We start from the raw sequence: 19131 nt of genomic DNA, 5'->3' as shown, positions 1-19131 counted from the left end.
ACAGATAGGTGTTAAGGTGATGATGGAATATTAAAGGCCTAGGAGTGGGAAGGGACCGGGCGTGGCCTTAATTAAGGGAAACCACGGAAAACCACCTTCGGGGCTGCCGACAGTGGAATTCGAACCCACTGTCTCCCTGATGCAAGCTCACAACTGTGCGCCCCTAACCACATGGCCAACTCACCTGGCTTTTGTTTCTCTAGGATGGGAGAATGTGAATTAGTGTTGCCAACCTTTTTGAAAAAAATACAGGCGATTATGGACCCGACAAAATTTCACTAGAAAACACTATTTTTGGAGTTGTGAACAGTATGTAAATCATTCTGCATGCACTCAGTAAAGGTATACAAAGCACATACCTTACCAAAATTTAAATCGGGAACAGCTTTACTCTCAATGCTTTTTGTGTTTAAATTTGTATTTGGAGAGTTCAAGAAACCAATTATCTTAACATGAATTTTTAGTGTCTTTCTCATTACTGTTATGGCCTGAAAAGAGTTCACTTGCATAACTACAAAATTTTACCAGAAATAAAGCTTAGATATCAAGTGGTTAAACATCATGATAAATTAATTTGTGGACCTCTTAAATTTATTAAATAGGCCTATCTGTTGTTTGAACGTGCTGCACACAATCATTACTTATGCCATGTGTGAAGCTAAATTCACGCTTGCAGATTGAAAAACTTGCTTTGTATGAATTAGTTTTCACTGGTTTCAACAAATACTGTATGTATCTTCCCACTTAGGATTATATGTACATAAATATTTTAATGTTGCCATTGATGCTTTCGCGGCCCCGGCCCATACTTATAGACATGATACAGTCTTTTGGGCTTATACCTATATCATACCTGCTAACCCTTCCGATTTACCCGCAAACTTTTCATTTTTTTAACTCATTTTCCAATTTATTTTTACTTCGTATTTTTGACCAATATAACCTCCAGTACAGTCAATACTCTTCCCCTAGGGTAAATTATTGTGCGCTTGTGTAATTTCCGCAACCTCATTTTCAAGCATATTTATTTGATGCTTAATTTGCGAGTGTATCGTCCGTCGCCTTTGTGTATCCTGTTTCCCAGTCACTAAAGCATCCTGAGAATTCAGGACAGCAATCATCCTACAAGCAAGAGAGACTAGCGCACGCTAGCAAATCTGTTAATCAGGACGAAAGATAGAGTTTCTTATTGTGTGGTTCGTGCTTCTGTGCATAGTTTCATTGGGGTTGTAGGCCATGTGCATTTTCTTGCTGTTCTGTGATTTTCCCCCTGTCGATGTCATATGTTAATAATGTATGAAACGTACTGATCTGTTATGTATGTGGTAGTTTTGTGTATTTAAGTGTATTTGTATTCATTCTTAGTTCATAATTTTAATGAGTTGAGTATATTTCAGAGAGCTGTGTCGTAACAGTTTCTGGTATTTTCTCTTCACATTATGACCACAAAACATAACAAACGCTATCTCCAAGTGTTCAGAGACATCTATAAAATAGAATTTCCGTTCATGTTACCGATAGTAAGGAAAACTATTATGCATTTTGTTCTGTGTTTGTTACATTTTCTTGTAAATGTGAATATGTTTCCTTACTTTAAGATTTAAAATTTAATTGTCAATTCACCTTGTAACTGTAGATATGGTTGCCTTTTATGCTGTCCTTTTTTCATCGAGACCATTGCGCAATACACACGATGAAATCCAAGAATTATTCTAAAAAGTTGGGAGGTATGCTATATGTATACCTTATACCTAAATCAGCAACATCCTTAAATTAAATTCACTATGGAGATAGTCAGACAGATGCCTTCCTTTCTTGGATGTTCTAGTAAGAAAGAAACCAGATGACTCCTTAGGACATACCGTCTATCGTAAGTCTACCCACACAAATCGCTATCTTCATGCAGATTCTCACCATCATCCAGCATAAAAACAAGGCATTCTCACGACACTCACCAAGAGGCTGAGACGAATTTGTGAGCCATCAGATATCCAGGTGGAGATGGACACACTCAAAGTCACGTTCAAGGGTAATGGTTACAGCGACTTCAGTTTCATACAGCTCTGCATCCCAGAGAAATGACCAAGCAAAGCTCACAGAAGGAAGAAGTGAACGGAACTGCCTACCTGCCTTACATTCACAACACCACAGACTGAATTGCCAAAGTCCTCCGCAAACACAATATAATAACCGTGTTTGGCACCGTCACTAAAATTGCTCACAGTCTGGGTAAAACCAAGGACAAATGTAGGTCCATTGGTACTCGTATCAAGCAACATGAACGAATATTTGTCTCAACCAGCCAGACAAATCAGCAATAGCTGAGCACCCTTTATCGTTAGGTCATGATGCCGTGTTCCAAAGTGCTCGAGCTCTTACCCACACTAGACACTACAGCTCCAGGATTATACTGGAAGCTGTGGAAATACGTAGAAATCCTAACAATTTCAACAGGGACACCGGCTATCAATTAAGTAATACGTAGTTGCCAACCATTAAGGATTTACGTAGGTAGTTCCCTTCCCTGTCCCTTCACTATTGTTATTTCGTTTTGATATTTTCCAAATTCATACGTTCCTCATCACCAGATGTTTCATTCCAAGCTTGTCTCTATGTCATACTTTCATATGTGTGTACTGTTATGTTATGTTATGTTATGTGACTCCCTCTCAGACTGATTCTGATGGTGTCGGGCTGAGTGGGTCAGACGGTTGAGGCGCTGGCCTTCCGACCCCAACATGGCTGGTTCAATCCTGGCTCAGTCTGGTGGTATTTGAAGGTGCTCAAATACGTCAGCCTCTTATAAAGTCTAAATTCAAGCCTCATTCTTGAGAAGCCTTTCTCGTGAACAGTCGAGATTTTCTTCTGGTGGTGACGCAAAGCAAAGTTCTCTGCGAAACTTAAAGAATTTCGCCTTATTTTCTTGACACGGCGTAAGCCCAAAAGCCTATATCTTGTCTATAAATATTTTGGGGTTTTTTTTTTCTCGTCTGAACTACTTCATAGCTACTCATTTTCAGATGTATGTTCAGTGTTTGGTAATTGAAAAGAAATGAATGAGTAAATGGAAGCAATATCACAAAAAACTTAGTTCTTGCTTTTGCTGCTACAAAATTTAAATGTTTGAAATAAAGATTGTTGTACACAATGAAGACTAAGGGAGAAAAAGGGTCCAAATAGGTCAATATATGTGAGCCCGAGGGACTTTACAAAATTAGGGCCAAATACAGGAACTCTCAGGGTGGGCAATGCTAATGTGAATAAACTGATAAATAGAGTTTATTATGAATCTAGAAAGTAAATTTGTTTCTGGCATGACTAGTAGAACACACTGGTATACCATCCAAACAAATTCACGGTAATTTGGTCCAGGCGCTGTTGATTAGGTATTTGCATTCTGTGCTGAACTTTGTGAATCAATCTTCGCACAGTTGGATAGCATTTATGAGTGCTTTATCCCAGGATACCAGTTTCAGTAACTTTTCATGCCCTTGTCCGGGGAAGGAATTGAATGTTCTAGGTCTATGACTGAGCGTGAGATAATGGCCAAGAGATCTTTCTATCAAAAATTATATGGAGTACTTATTGTTTTAAAATAATATGAAAGGTGTTTCTGTTTTAGGCTAAGGAAGCTGACGGCAAGTACAAAGAGGCTGCAGAAGCTTACGAGCTGGCTCGAGACTGGGATAACGTGGTACGAATCAACCTGGATCACCTCAGAAACCCTCACGATGCAGTGAACATTGTTAAAGAAACCAAGAGCATTGAAGGGGCCAAGATGGTTGCAAAGTATGTGTTTTCATTGCCATGTCAAAGTTCTTTTATTTAGTATTCTTTCTTTGATGATAAAACTTTTGATATATCTTAAAGAAATTCACTTAATGCTTTAAAGCACATGTCCGACCTATACCTGGGCCATGGGTTGCCATGGATATGTTAACTGGTCTTTTCTCTGTGATTCTGTTTATTAGTATTGCTATCGACTAGTTAGAGAGTTATTTGGAAATACAAAACGCACTGTATCATGCGGAAAGATCTCCTCTTGCCATCTTGATTGAAGTGTAAGCAATTATTTTCCATATGTTCTCTTGCTATTCACCTGTGTTTAGTCATTTGATCTAAAAATGACATTGAGAATGTTGTGGAAGGAATTATCATTAATTCTTATTATGCTTGTTAAGCTGATTTTTTTCTTGGGATAATTTGATATTTTTCATATAAATTTAGAAAATATAAGTAGTAGCATTGATACATACTGTTAACTCTCACCTTTAAAAACTAGCCTTGATTCTCATTCCTTCAGAATATAGTAATGATTATTTAATATCTTCACAATAATCCTGTACAAAATGCAGGATTATTTTTTCTTGCTGAACACATTGGATCAACATTCTGGAACCTTTATGTGGTGGGTCGTGTTGAATTGTGCGAGATATTACATATCGACTTTGGTTTTTTAGTTACTTCTTCTGGTGCTTGTTAAATGGGTCTTGCCAGATGGACCTCATTGTAACTTCAGAAAAGTCTTCCATGTCAGTGGAAACATTAACCTCACTGTTGTTCATAAAAGTTGTTGGACCGAGCTCGATAGCTGCAGTCGCTTAAGTGCGGCCAGTATCCAGTATTCGGGAGATAGTAGGTTCGAACCCCACTGTCGGCAGCCCTGAGGATGGTTTTCCGTGGTTTCCCATTTTCACACCAGGCAAATGCTAGGGCTGTACCTTAATTAAGGCCACGGCCGCTTCCTTCCCACTCATAGACCTTTCCTGTCCCATCGTCGCCATAAGACCTATCTGTGTCGGTGCGACGTAAAGCAAATAGCAAAAAAAAAAAATAAGTTGTTGGACTCCCTCTAACTGTGTTTGATCCACAACTAAGTACACTAAAACATGGCTGCTTCATGGTCACCATTCTGTGATAGACACGACAGCAAAACACAAAAACTAACTGAAGAGGGCGGTGGCATATCTAAAGTCTAAAAACTGTTTTAAATATGTAAATATAAGTTGTAGTGCATGAAGATTACATATGTTGTTTAAAAATTTCTGACACTTTCTCTTGAGAATTCTGATACATCTTTTACCAGAAAAGGGTACTTTTATAGAATGAATTGAAGTAGTCCTAAAAATGTCTGTGTGTTTGGAACAGAGGGGTGAAGAATGGGCCAAGACTCAATATGTTAAGGCAGCATCATCATCAGTGGTGGTGATTATTGTTTTAAGAGGAAGTACAACTAGGCAACCATCCCCTGTTAGCACTAATCGAGGTGAAACAAATGGAAGAGATCCGACACTTCAAAAAATTAAGGTAGCAACGAAAGAAAGACAAGGGCCACAAAGAGCGTCAAGACTCCCCAGGATTCGCGAACCTAATACCGTTGGGGTTGGAAAAGAACAAGAGTTGACCAAGGGAGGTCGGATAGGATAGATAAAAGTGAGAAGCCTGGCACAATTGGAAGCAATGCCAGGACTCGGCTAAGGGCCCTGTGGTCGAGAACCCACGCTCCCCAGTTAAGAACCCCTGGGGCCCCTTTTAGCCACCTCTTATGTCAGGCAAGGTGTTATTCTACTGTCCCCCATCCACAGGGGGTACATCATCATCGCTACCATGAGGTGCTATTTGTTTGAGGCAGGGTGGTCGATTATTTTCTGTCCCTCTAGCCAACAGCAGGCTACCACACCCAACGTTGCTTAACTTTGGAGATCTCGCAGAACCCTGTGTTTAGAGTTTTCCTTTCTTTTACTTATATTTTTAAAAACCAGGCAAGTTGGCCGTGCGATTAGAGTCGCGCAACTGTGAGCTTGCATCCGGGAGATAGAGGGTTCGAATCCCACTGTCGGCAGCCCTGAAGATGGTTTTCCGTGGTTTCCCATTTTCACACCTTAATTAAGGCCACAGCCACTTCCTTCCCACTCCTAGACCTTCCCTATCCCAAGGTCGCCATAAGACCTATTTGTGTCGGTGCGACGTAAAGCAAATAGCAAAAAACTTACATTAAATTAGATACTACTACTACTACTACTACTACTACTACTACTACTACTACTACTACTACTACTACTGAGGAAAAATAGATCGGTAGAGAATATTAGGGCAGAGACTATGTATGAAGAGGGGTATGTGTGGTTTTCTTTCTTCTCTCCTGCCTCCTTTTGTATTGTTCTTTCTACTGACAGTATACTGATATGAGACAGTTTTCATATCACCTGAGAAGATTGGTTTAAAAAAAAAAAAATTCAGTCATGGGCTTCCTTTCTAGTATTTGGCCCCATGTCTAACTAGTTATCATGCTGGCCTTTGGTTCAGAGAGTCTGAGGTTCAATTCCCGGTCGGGTCTGGGGTTTCAGCCTTCATTAGTTAGTTCCTCTTTAACGTTAGATTGCATCATGGGTAGGGCCCCATCCTCATCAGGCCTCTCCGGAGAAGTATTTAAAATCCTTTTGTCTATTTGAGAGTTTTAATTGACTATTTTACTAAACTCAAGTATTAATAAATTAATATTATTTTGCTGAGAGGTGCCTAGCCTAGGTGGAAAAGGTGTAATCAGTTCATATGGAATGATGTTGGTTCAATTCTCTTTCAGGAAGCCGAAAAACTTAGAAACAGGACTTCCATTTGTGGAGAGTCATATGACCCTGCGGTTCACTCAGCCTAATCAGAAATGTGTACCACGTTAATTCCTGGGGACAAAGACAGCAAGGCATAGAGCTGACCAGTCCGTCCCATTAGGTGCCCTCTTTTTTTTTTACAAGACGCAGATAGTTCGTATGGCAATGATGGGGTAGGAAAGAGCTCAGAGTGCAAAGGAAGTGGCCGTGGCCTTAATTAAGGTACAGCCCCAGCATTTGCCTGGTGTGAAAATGGAAAACCACGAAAAACAATCTTCAGTGCTGCCGATAGTGGGTTTGAACCCACTATCTCCTGAATGCAGGTTGAGAGCTACGTGACCCAAACCAGGCAGACACTTCCTCGGTGTTATGGTTCTCCTTCTCCAAAGGTCTTAATGGCCTGTGCAGAGTTTACTTACTTTCATTTTAATGTAATGTTTTCAACTGGTTAAAAGGCACTCAGATGTGTACTTGTTGATAAGTAAATTAGTCAGTCCTATTTCAGAGATAAATAGATTTTTTTCCTTTTTACAGGTACTTCCAACGCCAGAATGATTATCGTTCAGCCATTCATTTTCTGGTGATGTCACAGTGTCACGACGAGGCGTTCCAAATGGCCCGGACACATGCCCAGATGGAACTGTATGGAGAAGTCCTTTCCAGCACATTGGACGTGGAAGCCCGACCCGACGACTTCCGCAGTTTGGCACTCCACTTTGAGAATGAGAAGAACAGCCTGCTTGCTGGGAAATACTTTTACCATGCTGGGGACTACCACAAGGCATGTTGCTTCTCCCTGTGTAATTAAACAAATTTATCAATAATAATAATAATAATAATAATAATAATAATAATAATAATCATTATCATCCATAGCATATCAACCATCCAGATCCTCTGAGGATAGCTCTCCAGCTTGCATGACAGAAGACCATCTTCTTTAATTGCCCAATTGAATGGATGCACGCAAAATCGGGCTAACCATAATTTTCTTATATTGGAGGAAAAGAGACTTTCTCACTGGTGGAAAAAATTAAATTATGGTGGATAAAATTAACATTTTTTTTTTTCATTGCCAAACAACTTTAGCTGTTTTATTGTTAATCACAACAGGGGTGGGACAAATTATGTTCTGATGCAGCCACTTAATCATAATCGAGACCATTGAAGAAATGATAGCTGATTGTAGTCATGGCGTAGGTGCCAGGGAACTAGAAGTAAGGTACTATCCCATCACTTGTCTGGAGAGAATGCAGAAAAACCCAGAGTAAAACCACGCTGTGAACACCGGGTTTCGAACCTTGGATCACCGAATGTCGCAGCTCATCAGTCTACTCATGGAGCATGAATAAACACACTTGACCGCGGAGGTGAATGTACAAAATACTGGGCTAGAACATGAAAACAAAAAAATGCTTTTACCATTTTTCAGCGATAGTATTAACTTTCGCACACATTTACAGTTGGAAATTCTAAGTTCCCTTGGAGGGAATTAGATATTTTTCCAGCAATAGAGCATGTCCATTCGGAATTGCTAGACGGGCAATAATTCCCTTGTGGAGTTTTATCTCCCATATGCAGTTATCAGACTGTGCCTCTTATATGGGGCTTCTGATAAGTTCACCTGTATACACCCCAGCATCAGTGGGCAGGGTCTGACACATCCCACTCTGATGAGTCTAGTGTCAGACCTAAGACGAAAAATAGAGCAAACGCCTGAAAAACCTCACATTTACAATTGACATACATGTTGATTCTCATAGGAAACCTGAAATATTTGTCCCGAATGAGTAAATTTATAATGCCATTATAGTTGCTCCATTATTGGACATTATACATTTTTCAGCTAACTCATTCCTGGATGCCAGCGTTTCGCCCCAGAGTGCTAATTTGGGGGCTCATCAGTTGGTAAATAGCACACCTACCAAGACGCATGGTTAGTGCATACCGTAGAGGCCACTCCGTAGGCTACTTGGAGCCACCGGCAGTGCCAGTGCACTATGAGGGACTTTGTCTCATTTTCAAAGATTGATGCCTGCCTCGCCATCATATGATATTGGTCCGATTTTGCAATTCTGTCAAGATGAGTTAGATATCACAAGAAATTCACAGTCTTGAATTTCTTTATATGTAATTCCCTGATGGTGTCCCACTCCAGTAAATGTAGTTTATATCATTAACAGTACAGAAGACACATCACTATATGTAGTGATAGCCAGGCAGCGTTAAAAGCACTATGTGCAGTTAAAACAACATCAAAACTGGTATGGGAATGCCAAAGGATGTTAGATCAGCTGTGTGAGTTTAGCTCAGTTACCGGTACCTTATTATGGGTTCCTGGGCACACAGGAATCAGTGGAAATGAAGCTGACAAACTAGCGAAACAGGGCTCAATGGGTTCCTTCACAGGACCAGAGCCCTTCCTGGGAGTGTCACTCCGAAGTGTGAGACTGGCAATATCCCAATGGATAAACCAGTCTCACCTAGATATTTGGAAGAGGTTAACCATAGCAAGACAGGCACGTGAACTTATCAAAGGGCCTAGTCAAAGCTATAAAAAGGTCCTAATGAATTTGAATAGGACCAGAATGAGAATGGTAGTTGGACTGTTAACAGGCCACAATACCTTACAGAGACACCTACACATCATGAAAAATCACCCAGGATCCGATGAGTAGAAGATGCGGCAAGGAGGAGGAGACCTCCGCGCATGTGTTATGTCAGTGCGAGGCTTTTGCAAGCACTAGACATCGATACCTGGGCTCACATTTTGTGAGCCTGGAGGACATCAGGAACGCCAAAATCCGGACACTAGTATCCTTTATAGGAGCACTAGGTCTGGACTAGGCAAACCCGTTCAAGGGGCACAAAGGGTCTTCATAGACCTACGTGTGGAGCTCTGCAAAAACAGGGCTCACCCATTTCTTATCTATCTATCTATCTATCATTAACAGTAGGTGGTTGCATCTAACTCAATTTTCACAAATTTGATGGTTAGACCGATTTTGCATGTATCCATTCAATTATATGAGCTTTCATGTTTTGTTTCAGTTGTTCTGTGAATGTGTCATGTGGGCTTCTCTGTTTTTCTCCCTCCAGTATGTCCCATAACAAGCCTCCATGTTGCACCGTGTGTCCAATTCTAGCAAATCATCTTTCATTTACCTAAGAAATACTCTCACGTATATTCTCAAGATCTGATGAGATCACCCGTTACGATTCTGTTTCCTCTTCGTTTGATGTAAGTTTTGGTTTGAGGATTCCATTGTGCATGAATCTGATTGTTTTTTGCTTTTTTTTTTTTTTATATATATATAGAACGGATTAACTCTCTTATCCATTAGGGCCATTTTCGACATTCAATATAACATGTTACTGGAAGCTCAAATCCCTGTTTCAACCAGTCAGAGTAAAACCACCTCTTGAAACACCTGGCATCTATGAAGTTCAATCTGGTTGTCGTTGCTCATATATTGGTATGACAGATAGGCTTATTAGCACAGGGTGAAAGAACACATCAGATCAGTTTCATTGGCTTTCATCAGGGCAAAGAATATGAAGGACTGAATCAGACAGTATGCATAGAAATGCTTCAAGGAAAGTAGTAGTAGTGTAATTATGTTTTAAGTTTATTATCACGCTACTGTAAGTGATCATTGCCACCAGGATATTTCCCAATTGCGATGTATTCGTTAATAATAATTTTAGGAGGTATCTCGGTTATATTTGAGTCAGATAACTCCTCTGTAGTGATTGTAAGTGTGACTAAAACCCATTCCAGAACCTGAAACCATACTTAAATTCATGATGGGGCCATACGTTTAATACATAAATTGCTAAGCAATAAAAACTGTTTAAATAAGTGTAAAAGATGCTTACGTTTGTTGTATAACTGTGTTCTCTTCCTCATGACAGGCCCTGAAACACTTGATGAAGGTGCTGAAGGCAAACTCTGAGGATTCCACAGCTATTTCACTGGCTATCGACGTCGTGGGTGCTGCCAACGATGACCATTTAGCCAGTCAAGTGATCGATTTCCTCCTGGGAGAAACTGATGGTATGCTCAAGGTGGGAGTTTTCTGTTGTTGTTTTTCTTAGTGTTTCTTATTCTTAAGCACCAATTAAAACTTGAAAGGAATGTTTAATTAGTGTCTGGTTGGACATCTTTTGTATAACTTGGTGGGGCATCTGGTAAATACTGGTGGTAACTGATTTTCCTGGCAGAAATTATCTATTTGGGCGCTGAGAAGAACTGGATCCAGATACTTATGAGGCCAGAGCCTATATATGCACATCATCCTCCTCTTTTCTGCTTATCTAGCACCTTACATGTTATGGCACTTCTCCACCTTCCTCTCTCCTCCATCATTCTGGCCCAGTCCAGGTTCCTTCTTCTCAAACTCCTCTTTATTGAATCGATCCACCTTGTTCTATGTCTCCGTCTCACTCTCTTCCCCTCGACCTTCATCTCCATCATCTATTTCGGTATTCTTTCCCCCTCCATCCTCTTAACACATCCAAACCATTTTACTTTACTCAAATCAATTCTGTCATTTAGGTTTTCCATTCCGACCTCCTTTCTCACATCTTTGTTCTGCAATTTGTCTTTCTTTGTCTTTCCTATCATACTTCTTAAGTATTTCATTTTGCTGGCTTGAATTTTACTCTTCTTCCAACCTGTCCTTGTCCAGGTTTCAGCCTCATAAGTCAATATGAGTGCATAATATGTTTTGTACATTATCTCTTTACACCTCCTTATTCCAGACAAGGTTTCTTACACACTGGTAGAATGCATTGCCCTGTTGGACCCTCATGGTAATCTCCACGTCGAGCATTGTATTTTGCTTTAATTCACTCCCTAAGTATTTGAAACTGTCAACAATTTCAAGGCTTTGACCACCATTTTTCACAATGTTTTGGCTTTGTCTTTCTTCTCTTGAAATCACCGTGGTCTTGCTCTTCTCTGCACTAATTTTTATACCATAGTTTTCAGGGTTCTTGTTCAGTTCATCAAGTTGTTCATGTACTTCTTTGCTGTCTGTTCCCCAGACCGCAAAATTGTCTCCCTATTTCCATATGCTTCCTTTGTCTCCTTTACAGCTTCGTCCATAACCATTATAAACAAAAGAGGCAACAGCACACTCCCCTGTCTTAGTCCAGTTTCATTTCTAAATCATTCTGTCTTTCCAAACATAGTCTGTACACTGTTGACACAGTTTTTGTACATTGCTTGCACCATTTCTACAGTTTGTATACCCAGTCTCTTTTGTACTGTGGGTTCCCACACTTAACACTATTATATGCTTTTGTCATATCTATGAATATCACGACCAGATCCTTTCCCTATTCCAAATTCTTTTCCATTCATTGTATAATAGATTTTCCACTTCTAAAGCCATACTGTTCCTCGTTCAACTCTCCTTCTATCCTTTCTTTTCATTCTCCTCTCTAATATCCTTTCCAGTACTTTTGCCACTTGTGATAAGAGTGTGTGATTCCTCCATAGTTATCACACACTTTTTTGTCCCCCTCCTTAAAGACTGGTGGTATTATTCCCTTTCCCCAGTCTTCTGGCACACATTTCTGCTTCCATATACACATGAAACAAAAGCATATGAAACAAAACAAAAATTACATCAATATCCAAAGATTATACAGTGAAACCTGCTTATACAGCCACCTTCACTTTGCAGTCATCTCAATAACCGATTCATTTTCCCGTAAGGTCTGTATTAAGAACCTTTTTGTCAGCAGCAGGCGCATTTCATAAACTGACCTGAATTAAGTGACTAGTTATGACCACTTCGTTTGTATACCTTACTCACACCTGAGAGAGACACATAGTAATAAAATCAACCTTTTTCACATTTGACCATCCAAATAGTACTGTATTTTTGCTTCTATGGATTTTTTAAATGGATTTTTCATGATCGACCTATAGAGATCTTTTGCCCCTACTTGCACCATATGATATGAACCTGCGTGGAATTGCGGAAGTGTGGAGTGTTGAATGTGAGGAAAGGAACATTAAGGGCGACACAGACATCCAGTCCCCAGGCCAGGGATATTAATCATTTACAATTAAAAACCCCTGACTCGGCCGGGAATCGAACCTGGGGCCACCAGATGACAGGCGGACGCGTTGCCTCCTACACCGTGGGGCTGGACTTGTATGGATTACAATAAATACTGTCCTTCTTCCTCGTCCTTTCTTCCGTAGCTTACCTGTAAAGGAAGTTGTAAATTACCCACAACAATGAAAGGGGTGGCGTGATTGAAGTAGCCGACAACATGCATACTCATTGAAAAAATTTTTTGGCTGCACTTTTTTTGCACCTTAACACAGTGTCAGCACCTTTAGTCACTCTCTCCCACCTCTTGTATTTGCTCCCTTGCTGTATTTTATTCTCTTAAAAATCCAATAAAGGAAACTGAAAGTCTGTGGTTTAAATATGTTTAGTAATGCTATGTTTATTGGGGATTTGGTGAATGATTTCAGTTGTAGTACTGTATTCAGTCATTTAATGTGTAAAATACGATGTGTGATAAATGATAAGTAGAGCTGGGAATTTTATTAATAATAATAACAATAATAATAATAATAATAAGTAATAATCACCGGAAGAGTTGGCCATGCAGTTAGAGGTGCTCAGCTGTAAGCTTGTATTTGGTAGATAGTGAGTTTGAACCCCACTGTCGGCAGCCCTGAAGATGGTTTTCGGTGGTTTCCCATTTTCACACCAGGCAAATGCTGGGGCTGTACGTTAATTAAGGCCACGGCCGCTTCCTTCCAACTCCCGGCCCTTTCCTATTCCATCATCGCCATAAGACCTATTGTCGATGCAACATAAAGCCAACAAAAGAGTCATATCGCGTAATGCAAAATTACGACACTACAAGACAGTTGTATTGCCCGAAGCTTTATATGCCTCAGAAACCATATGCTTAGGTGGTCACTCTAAAATTACAGAAATTGAAAAGCAGGAGCGGAAAATTCTCAGGAAAATTTATGGTCCTACGAGAGAAAATGGAATGTGGATTAAGAGGAAAACAGCGGACCTCTACTCCTTCACCGACAGGTTTACTGATGCTGTACGGAAAAGGCGCCTTAATTTCTATGGCCATATCTACAGAATGAACAGCGACAGACTAACTAAAAGATTATTCAAAGTAATCAACTCAAAGAAGGTCAAAATAAAATGGCTAGAAGAAACTAAGGCGGACCTCCAAGAAATAAATATTACAGACGACATCATGGAAAATCGTGGAGCTTTTAGAACCAAAGTAGCTAATCATAAATTTAGGGAGAAACCAAAAAAGACAACTGGTAGGAAGTGGTCGACAGAACGCAAGATGCAACACAGTGCATTCATGAAGAGATTTTGGGAGGATAAGAAGGCACAAACCATCAAACCAACTATCAAGTTCAAACGCGCTCTATGAATGGGCATAACGAAGGAAGAAGAAGAAATGTTAAGTATTAAAATATTCAGATTGACTTGTCTACAAGAAAAACATTAAATCAACAAGATTAACTATGTTTTGGTTGCGTCTTTTTGCACCTTAACTCAATGTTAGCACTTTTTATTACTCTCTCCCACCTCATGTGTTTGCTCCTTTGCCACATTTTATTCCCATAAAAATCCAACAAAGTAAACAAAGTAAACTTTTCTCCCATGGACTCTTTTATAAATGGACTAATCTACTTTCTATATGCTCTTCTTAGAATTTATGGTTTTCAGGGTGGTATCCCATTAATTTTGCTTCAGTGCAGGCATGTTAGGTGAAACCTTTCAGATTAGTTTGACACTCAATGAACTCCCAGTAGGCAGAAGCTTTCGTTCAGGAAGAAAAGGGAGAAGATGAAGTCAAATTGACTAATTAACAATCCCACCAATCAGTATCACTCGGTATCACTGGATGCTGTAGTGGGAACAAATTTAAACTGTTGTATTGTTTGGCTATCAGTGTTGGTGCAACGTAAAGCAAATTTTAAACAAGTAATTGTTCTTTGGGACTGTTTTTAGTAGCCTTCTTAACACACATGTGAATTTGTGTCCATATTGGTATTGGTACAGTTTGAAATAATAACATTAAGTTATTTATTAGACCACCTAATCAATACAAAATCGTCTTGGATGATTTACATAAATTTGTTAGCTAATAGTGGGACATGTTTCGCCTTCCCTGAAGGCATCATCAGCCATAGTCTTAACCTTAAATTAAAAATAAGCGTCTAAATAACATGTAGTGATGAAATGAATTTTAAAATCTTGAAGAGATTTGAAGTAAAATAACATTAAAAATAACAATGATGGTTTGAAAATACAATGTGATGAGATACAATAGTGGAAATATTAGCAAAATTAACATTAGAAGGCTGCTAAAATAAGTACAATGGATAAAACAACAGATTGTTATACAACCAGTAGTAAGATTGCATAAAAGTAAAGTTGATAGTCATGGCGGTTATAATTAGACAATGGCGAAAAATCTTATATAATCAAAGTAAAGAGGAGAGAAAAAAGTCATAGTTAGTCGAGAGATCCGAAGTTCATCATGATCTTGAAGATAAAAGACGAAAGTCAGATGCATATGGTGAAGTTGTAGAACACGTTTAGGATATGAAGTTGATGAATAGAAGTTGAAGAACAGTTTCAAATAGGATCACTATGGACCATCTCAAAATTTGAAGTGATGTTCAAATGTTGTAAATTGTGAGTTTGTAGATATTCTAGTTGAAAAAGTATATACAAGTGGAATCATTTGACGGTGACAAAGATAGCTTGTAATATTATGAGTTAGAAGTATTTGCAACAGTAGACTTCTTGCTACGTGTCTACTGTTGCAAATACTTCTAACTCATAATATTACAAGCTATCTTTGTCACCGTCAAATGATTCCACTTGTATATACTTTTTCAACTAGAATATCTACAAACTCACAATTTACAACATTTGAACATCACTTCAAATTTTGAGATGGTCCATAGTGATCCTATTTGAAACTGTTCTTCAACTTCTATTCATCAACTTCATATCCTAAACGTGTTCTACAACTTCACCATATGCATCTGACTTTCGTCTTTTATCTTCAAGATCATGATGAACTTCGGATCTCTCGACTAACTATGACTTTTTTCTCTCCTCTTTACTTTGATTATATAAGATTTTTCGCCATCGTCTAATTATAACCGCCATGACTATCAACTTTACTTTTATGCAATCTTACTACTGGTTGTATAACAATCTGTTGTTTTATCCATTGTACTTATTTTAGCAGCCTTCTAATGTTAATTTTGCTAATATTTCCACTATTGTATCTCATCACATTGTATTTTCAAACCATCATTGTTATTTTTAATGTTATTTTACTTCAAATCTCTTCAAGATTTTAAAATTCATTTCATCACTACATGTTATTTAGACGCTTATTTTTAATTTAAGGTTAAGACTATGGCTGATGATGCCTTCAGGGAAGGCGAAACATGTCCCACTATTAGCTAACAAATTTATGTAAATCATCCAAGACGATTTTGTATTGATTAGGTGGTCTAATAAATAACTTAATGTTATTATTTCAATCTAATATCATCAATACGGACCAAAAATGATATTTATTACATGTAATTGGTACAGTTTGTAATGAATATTTACATTTTAAATTTGCACCTTCTTCAGCCAAATTTTGTACATAAAATTCCTAGCTCTAGTGATAAGCAATGATGGGAAATGTACAAGAAAAAAATGGTGTCATATTTCCCCATAGGAATATCACATTGGAATTAGAAAGATGTTTTTGAAGACTTTCGTGTGGAGCGTGGTATTGTATGGAAGTGAAACATGGACGATAACTAGCTCAGAAAGAAAGAGAATAGAAACTTTTGAAATGTGGTGTTACAGAAGAGTGCTGAAGGTGAGATGGATAGATCGAATCACGAATGAAGAGATACTGAATCGAATTGGTGAAAGGAGATCGATTTGGCTAAATTTGACGAGAAGAAGAGATAGAATGATAGGACACATCTTAAGACACCCAGGACTTGTTCAGTTGGTTTTTGAAGGAAGTGTAGGTGGTAAGAACGGTAGGGGTAGACCAAGGTATGAATATGACAAGCAGATTAGAGCAGATGTAGGATGCAATAGTTATGTAGAAATGAAGAGGTTAGCACAGGATAGGGTGACATGGAGAGCTGCATCAAACCAGTCTATGGAGTGATGACTCAAACAACACAAACATTAATATGTCTCTAGTTCATGGCCATCCATCAGTGGTTGCTAGGTAACATTGTCTGACCATCCATCCGTACTTTACATCAAAGCCTGCACGGTTGCTAGGTTACACTTCTGATTTTGTGATGGCAGTTTTTCAGATAACCCCTAGCCATTTTATAAGAAATAATTATGTCAAAAATAATTGGGCTTAATTACAGTTACCTGAAAAATATTTTATTCAATTACAATTACAAATTAGTTTTTTAACAAGTAATAATCTCTGATATTTTTTCACATGGGTCTGGGATGTTACAAAAGTCCGTAGAGAAAAAAAAAACTTTTTTTAGCATAGAGATATTAAGTGCCTTTCATCACTAAATGAGACTAACTTTCAAAATGATTTTTCCCCCCATAATTTTATTTTAGTTCTAACATTTCAAATATTTTTGCATATACTTCTAAAAATTATCACCACCAAACCAAATTACATCTTTGCATTTGCTTAAAAGAAGCTCTACGGGGGTACTTGAATGAATAGCGATGTTTAACAGCTAGAGATGGCCATATTTGAATGTGCTACCCTCCAGAAATTGCAGGATATTTAAAGGGATTTTAAATTTTTTCAGTGCTAGGGAAAGCAATGATTGTAAAAACTTTTGGAATATTTAGAAAGATCACTCTTTCCTCTACTATTTTGTAACTTCTTTTTTCCCAGGATGCCAAATACTTGTTTCGTCTGTATATGGCCCGCAAGCAATACAGGGAAGCTGCAAAGACTGCAATCATTATTGCCAACGAGGAACAGATCAACGGTAAGTTATGAGAGTTTGTGATATTCACCAGTTTGTATATGTCATAAGTTTTTGGTGGAAACAGTTAGGGCACCAAAATCCTAGTCATATTATGAAATTGATTTTTTGTGAATATTCTTAGCATGCATGCAGAGGACATAGTTCCTATAAAGCCAAGTGAGCAGTTTGAAACAGTAAATGTTCTATTGCTCATCATCATCATCATCATCATTTCCCTTTATCCAGCTGTAGCCGGGTAGGGGCAAATATGGTTCCTCTCCACTTTCTTTGGTCTTTCCACCACTCCTCCTCCAACACTGTGTCCCAGTCCAGGTTTCTTTCTATAATGCTGCGTTGGATGGTATCCTTCCATCTCAATCGTGGTCGTCCACGGCCTCTCCTTCCTTGGATTTGAATTTCCATCAGCTTTTTTGGCATTCTTTCGTCGCTCATTTGCTTTATGTGCCCAAACCATCTTAGTCGGCTCTTCTCTATTCTATCATTCATTTTTTCCACTCCAATTTCTTCCCGGATTTTCTCATTCCTTATTTTGTCTCTTCTATTCTTCTGTATCATACTCCTCAAGAATTTCATTTCGGCTGCCTGTATTCGACTCTCATCCTTCTTTGTCATTGTCCAAGTTTCTGCTCCGTAAGTTGTTATGGGTACGTAATACATCTTGTACATAGTATCCTTTGCTTCCTTTGGCACATCTTTGTTCCATAACATGTTTCTTACACTATGATAGAAACAACTTCCAGCTTGAATCCTTTTACTAATCTCAGCATTCAGTCGAGCATTCTCCATTAATTCACTCCCCAGGTATTTAAACGTTTCCACTACTTCCAGGGGCTTGTCTGCAAGTCTAATCTGACCTTTCCCTTCTTTCTCCCCTCTAGTCATAACAAGAGTTTTACTCTTTTTTACACTTATTTGCAATCCACATTCTTCAATCTTCCCATTCACCACATTCAACTGTTCTTGAACCTTCCTGTCGTCTTCTCCCCAAATCACAATATCATCTGCAAATAACATCATGTTCATTTCTCTTCCTCCATATGCTGTTCTCATGATGTCATCCATTACTATTGTAAACAGGATTGGTGTAAACACTTCCCTGTCTCAGCCCACTAGTTATTTTGAACCAACTTGTCCTGCCAACTTGTGTTTGCACACAACTACAACATTCCTTATACAATTGCTCATGAAGCAGAAATGTGAAGTAGACAGTCTGTTATTTGCTGTTTTTAAGGTGTCAAACAGGGATTTTTCTAGACATATTTGATTTGGGATGGGAATGGGTTTTCAGACCTGTCTTATTGTATTCTCAAAAACTTAGCTTACATATTTGCATGTGTATGTATGGTGAGTGCTCAGGCCGGAGGGTGGTTTATACCTCAACATCTCCGCCATCAGCCATTATAGGTGACCCAGGCGTCACATGAAGAGGCATACTAGGAAAATAAGGAGCGAGGTAGTTTTCCGTTGCTTGCCTCACTGAGCCAGAAGCTGCCAGGC

At 38.8% G+C, this 19131-nt stretch overlaps 1 protein-coding gene across 1 annotated transcript in view; it reads left to right on the top strand.

Moving 5' to 3' along the window:
* The window catches only part of Oseg6 (intraflagellar transport protein Oseg6), a 152642-nt gene that overhangs the window by 117683 nt on the left and 15828 nt on the right, over positions 1-19131 (top strand). Inside the window, exons 18-21 of the mRNA XM_067156768.2 lie at positions 3623-3789; positions 7143-7389; positions 10524-10676; positions 17538-17634. Of these exons, the coding sequence (XP_067012869.2) occupies positions 3623-3789; positions 7143-7389; positions 10524-10676; positions 17538-17634 (664 nt within the window). The remainder of the gene's footprint in view (positions 1-3622; positions 3790-7142; positions 7390-10523; positions 10677-17537; positions 17635-19131) is intronic.

This window comes from Anabrus simplex, chromosome 12, assembly GCF_040414725.1.
Source record: "Anabrus simplex isolate iqAnaSimp1 chromosome 12, ASM4041472v1, whole genome shotgun sequence".
Lineage (NCBI taxonomy): Eukaryota > Metazoa > Arthropoda > Insecta > Orthoptera > Tettigoniidae > Anabrus > Anabrus simplex.
The sequence above is the reverse complement of the archived record's forward strand: the minus strand, read 5'-3'. Positions and strand labels throughout refer to the sequence as shown.